This window comes from Microtus ochrogaster, unplaced genomic scaffold (genome assembly GCF_000317375.1).
Source record: "Microtus ochrogaster isolate Prairie Vole_2 unplaced genomic scaffold, MicOch1.0 UNK50, whole genome shotgun sequence".
In the NCBI taxonomy this organism is placed as follows: domain Eukaryota; kingdom Metazoa; phylum Chordata; class Mammalia; order Rodentia; family Cricetidae; genus Microtus; species Microtus ochrogaster.
In genome coordinates this window covers 1,360,964-1,367,367 of record NW_004949148.1, presented here as the reverse complement: position 1 = coordinate 1,367,367, position 6,404 = coordinate 1,360,964, and the positions used below count along the sequence as shown (strand labels likewise).

General features: G+C 36.3%; 1 protein-coding gene across 2 annotated transcripts in view; it reads right to left on the bottom strand.

Annotated features, from left to right (window-relative positions):
• The window catches only part of Enox2 (ecto-NOX disulfide-thiol exchanger 2), a 266,870-nt gene that overhangs the window by 159,986 nt on the left and 100,480 nt on the right, over positions 1-6,404 (bottom strand). Inside the window, exon 2 of one of the 2 annotated variants that reach the window (XM_005369525.2) lies at positions 1,288-1,431. The exons of the other annotated variant lie outside the window; for it this stretch is intronic. Coding sequence (XP_005369582.1) covers positions 1,288-1,431 — 144 coding nt within the window. The remainder of the gene's footprint in view (positions 1-1,287; positions 1,432-6,404) is intronic. 2 annotated transcript variants of the gene reach the window in all.

Genomic DNA, 6,404 nt, shown 5'->3' with positions numbered 1-6,404 from the left:
ACACAGGAAAGGAAGAGGAAGAGGGAGAGGGCAGGAGGAGATAGAGATAGAGACAGAGAGAATGCACAGCGAGAGACTGAAGGAGAGAGACAGATACACACACACACACACACACACAGAGAGAGAGAGAGAGAGAGAGAGAGAGAGAGAGAGAGAGAGAGAGAGAGAGAGAGATCTCCAGAGTTAGAATTCAAGACAGCTCCTGGGCTATCCGCCTTACCTTTCCAAACTCTACAAAAAAGAACTCTGTTAAGGATTCCATAAGGCAATTATTTATACTGTACTTTCATTTTCCAAATATATACTTAGAAAACATCTTGACTATGATCTAAAAGACAGAAAATGATACTATGTTCATAAACATACTTGGTTTTGGAAGATGCAAATAAAAGTAATAGTAAAAAAAACAACCTATGAATATGTCTATTAGGCAAGCCCACCCCAATATCTCAAGTTGATATCTGCCATAAATGATGAAACCTGAATATCAAATGATCAGTTAATATTTGGTTTTGTTGTTTTCTCATTGAGTTTAGAGAGATTTAAGATGAGAATATGCTGACGAGACAGGAGGAATGAGGAAAGGATTTCAGGGAATGCTAACAACCCATTGTGCTGTTTTAGAGGAGTATGGAGAATCTGTTTCTCGGGTATTCTAATTAATTCTAAGGGTATAAAACACATGTGGGGTCTGCTATCGTGGTGAAACCTCTGATCATACAACTCAGTCACAATGACAGATAATGTTGAGGCCAGCTCGAGCTACATAGTGAAATACTGTCTTAAAATAACAGTATTCGTGTGGACATGATATACATTGCAGAGATACTGGGAGTTGGAGAGATGGGAGTGTATGCAATTACCTGATTTTGAGATAAAGTGTTCCATGTTCATAAAAAGACAAGTGTGTAGTGAAATAGTTACTCACATAATTTCTTTTCTATAAAAATCAAAACTCTTTACTTATTCTTCCTGCTTCAAATCTACCTATTCTTCGAGGATCTGCTAAAAATGTCACATGCGGTATGAAGCGCTCCATAATCTCTAAAGGTGAATCAAAATATCCCTTTTTTCAGCTTGTCTCCCTTGAACACATTCAACTGAAGCACTGATGATAATACCAGCTATTCATATATGTGGCCCCACTGTCAGACGAAAAGGCATGGACCTCTGACTTGCTTCTGCAATCCCTACACTGCCTAGCGCAGTGCCCACAACCTAGCAGGTTATGGGGAAAATTTGCCTGGATAGCACTGATTTAAGACAGTGCATTTTCACCTAGCTTACCTGAAGGAGCATTTGTTCTCTTTCTTTTCTTGCTTGAATCCCCTCCATTCTCAATGAGGCCATTTGCAACCAGAGGGCCACTGGCACTAGCAAACTGCAGGGGTTCGTTGTTGTTGGCAGGGTCAAAGGGCAGCTGGTTCAGTCCTAAAGAAGAAACAGAAAGCCAAGTCCAGACTCCATTAAGGACTGGGATCATCCCCAGACTTTATTATAGAAGCTACTAGTGGGGGGAAAAAATCTTGTAGGTCTTAAGAGAGTCTTGGTGTAAAAAGATAAATCCTTCAAGACAGTTGCCTTCTGTAATTTTTGCAGATTCGTTAACAAGTTCAAAATTAAAATATAAGATGGTGACTGTCATTGGTTAAGAATCCTCCCACTTTTGTTTTATACTTCTTCTATTAAATGACAGAACTACCTAGATGGAGTGATTTGTGCTGATAGGCCTAGCTACTCAGGAGGATGAGGCAAGGAGGTCGTGTAAGTACAGAAGTTTGATACCACAAACTTCATAGTAAGACTTCATCTCAAACAAAAAATATAGAAGTTGTTTTTTTTTTAGATGTTTCTGTAGCTGAACCTACTTTTCTTTGAAAAAGGTTAGCTTTGAATTTTTGAATTATCCCTTAAGACCTTCTCTATTATTTTGTTGTGAGGCTTGCTGAATTGATGCAGATACAAGCATTAGATACTTCTGGTGTTAGTCATCTCCAGTGATAACACAAAGGTCTCTAATAACAAAACTGTAAGCTCATGGCAAATGAAAAAAAAGAAAGATATGGACATTATGGGGAGTTGTTTACTTGCTAGAATAATGGGGACCTCTAGGCCAGGTTTGCTGGCATTTCTCTCATCACGTTCAAATGCTGTCAGAGGCATGGATACTTAACTATTCATTGCTGCACCACACAGGATGCCAAAAGGTGCTTTCCACTCGCTAAGTCTTAGAGCTGTGTCAAAATCTTTGACACTAAGAAGGGATGCTATCATTTGTAAAACTTACAGAAAAGATCACAGAAATCCTTAATGTTTTAAGTAAATTGACAATTCTATATTGTGCTGCATTCAAGCTAGTGGCCCAGAAACCGAGCTTAGACACACCTAAAGAGGCGAGTGCAGTTAAGTTCTCACTCTGGCAGCAGCATGCAGAATTTCAAGTGTTTCAATTAAAATGTCATGAAATACAGAAAGAAAAGCTTTGTGAACATATTTCTTCCAAGCCTTTTATCCACTACTTCCTATTTAAAGGGGAATCAGGCTGGTCTGACATGGTTCATTTTTTTAATCTCTAATTTTTCTATGACCCGCAACTGTACAATTCTTAAAACAATGTTACAAAACATCAATGACAAGATCGGAAGATAGGTGAAGGTCAGTCAAATCTCAGTAACATGAATGCTGAGCAAAATGCTTTGCATTATTGTTTCTCTTAAATATCCTTATGTTAATGTTTTCAGACCACATAAAAGGTAATATGTTTTCCCTAGCAACTAGACTCCACTAGGAACACCTCCATTAAGTGGCCTTTGGGACTTATCAAATATTCTTCGTTTACAACATATACATGAAATGATCAAACTTGCTTTTTTCCTTATGTCAACTGTTCACTTATATCCTAGCTACATCCCATTAATTATGTATCATAACTAGAACTAAAAATAACAAACAAAGTAGACACAGTGGCCTGGATCTCAATCACTCCAAAGTGATTTAACAATTTCAAAACTTTCTTAGCATTTCCTTCTGCATTATCATTCTGATCAGATCAAGTTCCGGAGAAAACAGAATGCTTGTGCAGGGGAAATGCACAACACATTGAGAATGCAAATCTTTGGTTTTCTTTAGTAGCTAGAGCTGATTGGCTAACCATATAATCTCTTTTATCCCTAGTCTCATAAAGTGTAAATAAGTGATAATACTACACAGGGTGGCTGCAGAGATTAAGAAATAGAGGTTTGTGGTAATTATTTTTATTGTAAGTGAATTAAAACAGGATTTTCCTCATAAACTTGTTAAGTTCTTCTGAAGGAAACTCTGCACCCCAAAATTGTATCCCTTTTTACCTAGCACCACACTAATACATAGTGAATATTGAATAAATTAACTTATTAGTGGGAGTAAGTTCATTATATTGTTATGTGATTAAAGTCTTGAAAGATGATAGCCAAGAATTATGCCACAACTGAAAAGTTCTAATGCTGATTGGAGCAATATTATTTAAAAGAATTTGATTTAAACGCATCTCCACCATTTGAGTAAAATACTACAGGATGGGTAAAATACTGATTAAAAGAAATTCTCAGAGATTAGGACGTTCTGATTAATGACTGTTAATCATAAGAGCTTTTAATTTTGCCTTGCACTTGATAATTTGAAGAATAATGTATTAGTCCATTTCCCTGTTTATGAAGTAGGTTAGAACTTCTGAGGCATAATCTTTCAGTGGGCGCTAGTGAAAACACCTAACTCCTGGGACTGATACAAATATAAAACCAGATCATGGATGTGAGACATTCACTATCACATCTGACCCATAGCTAATGATCAATAAGCACATATTGATCATTAAAATGTATTTAAATCAAATATATTCAAAAATATATTCTTGATTGCCTAATTTATGGCACTGCCTTCCTATTTCTTGCTTCCGCCCTAGGGCAACACATCTGTTTCCTCCTGGAGGAGGCACATGAGATGTCAAGGGACTAGGTTCTATGCTGGGGTTGAATGGATATGGTAAGCTCAATAAAATTGACCACAACTACTATAATATTGATTTTAAATTTTTAATTTCTCATATTGAGGAAGTATAAAGTGGGGAAGCTAAACTGAATTTGGCTTAATCCAAAACCAGGCCTACTTCCCTCATTTACTTTTCCATTGCTCTTTTTCCATTTTTGTAAAACTTTAAGGAGTTCAACTAAAAATAAAAGTCCGGTGACTTGAGGGTCTTTGCTCATAGGCATTTGGTCAAAACTGCATTTGTTCTATTTGGTTGCAGATAACAACGGAGATTCAGATGATTTATATCTCATACTAATGTCTAGCTGTTTTGACACCAAATAAGGCAGAGATTTCAAGAGTTTTCTGTGAACTGACCTCTTATAAGATCCAGATACATGAAAATTTAGTGCAGCACCTCAGGTCTTATTTTTTTATAGGGAAAGATCTCATGTCAAAGTCAGAGACATTTCACACAGTAAGCCAGTTCATTCAACACAAATCCACATTTTATATTATCTAGGACCCAATATAGTCTTCAAAGATTTGTAGCTTGAGAGCAAGAGCTATAGAGCTAGTAAAATTCTATGACACTTGTGATTCCTAGCGATTTTTACTGTATTGTTTCAGTCTTTCCCAAAGACAGCATCAAATAAACTAGTAAGTCAATAGGTCCCCATAGAGTCTTTTCGGTGCTATGTATATGTGATTTATGTCAAGTGATATTTTAAGTGAAAAGACATCACAAAATTATTTAAATATTAAAATGAAATCTATAATTTTAATGCCAAGACCCTTGTTAAATTTCAATGATGATATGAGGAAAAATATTAGCAACAACAATATTGTAACTCTCACTGAAACTATGGGATTTACTTTCAAATATTTTATGAAAGCAATTTCTACTAGATTCTAACAGACATGATGAACTGGAAAATGCTAAGAAACTTCTGAGGTTACAAAGTTCATTCTGTACAATATAGGAAAGGTCTATAGTATTCTACTATCAGATCAACTTTGGAACACTCTTCACAATGCATTCTAATACTTACAATGGGTGCTTTAGGTTATAGGGGTAAAATGTGACCCTGTGGATCCAACTTTTTGTTTAAAGCTGTGGCTCATAGACTAACAGTAAATGTCTCTGGATAAGTTCACTTTACATGAAAATGACTAAAGGTCTGTGAAATCTGTTAACTGAAGGCAGCAATATTCACACAGAAATTAATGCTGAAAAAAAGAACAGCTTTTTGGCAACAGGAACATCCTGGTGAATTTATCCTATTTTCCATATGATTTCAGTTTAAAGTCAGATATGAGACATTATGATAGTTGGGAGGGGGTCCTCCAAATTAGTTGGCTTTCTTTTCTTTATTTTTCATCTGGGGCTTTTCATTGAATAGGCAAGTGCTCTACTTAGAAATCCCATTTAGACATGCGATTGGTTGGGATGGAGGTTTCATTATATAGCCTGGCCTTGAACAAATTTCTGATCCTTCTGCTTCTGTCTCTCAAGTGTTGAAATCACACTTGACAGTTGTATGTCAAGACATCTAGCTATAAATTAGTGGGATTTTTTCAGATTATGCTAAAATTAAAACATTTCTCCTTTCTTTTCCATCCCTTCAAAACCCTGCATATACTCCTTTTTTGCTCTCTTTCAAATTCATGACCCATGTTTTAATTGTTACTGCATTCATATATGTATGTATGTATTCTTAAATATAACGTGTTCAGTCTGTATAAGTCAGTTTTTAATTTTAAACTTGTGGAAACAATAATGGGTATGCCATAAAGAAATCATCTGGTCCTTTTGTAATATTTCTTCTTCTATAAGGATCCCCTCGATACATTCACTCTCTGTGTCTTATAGGCCAGATAAACCTTTGACTCCACATTTGATATCTTTTGCCACCCTGTCATTCTACTTAACAATTCTGAAGGATTATTCACAGTATTGAAAATGGTTGTATTTCAATATCACTCTTCAATCCAAGGGTAGCAGTCAAAACAATTTCTCAGAACCATGGCTTAATTGATAGCAAGTAAATGAATCCTATTTTTCAATCGTTATGAAAGCAATAGGCTGTGTGTGTGTGTGTGTGTGTGTGTGTGTGTGTGTGTGTGTGTGTGTTTTAGATGAAAATAGGGCTGCTGTTAATGAGTTATTGGTGAATAAAGATAATGGGGATGAGATGGGAAAAAAGGGCAAACTTTTCTCAAGCAAAGGTCTTCCTTGAAGAGCTTAAGAGACAGCAAGATGGTTAAGACCACACTGAGCTCCTGCAGAGGACCAGAGTTTGATTTCCAGTACCCATGTGTGAATGGTCACAGCCACCTGAAACTGCAGGCCCAAAGGAATCTTCACTCACTCACACATTCTCTCTCTCTCTCTCTCT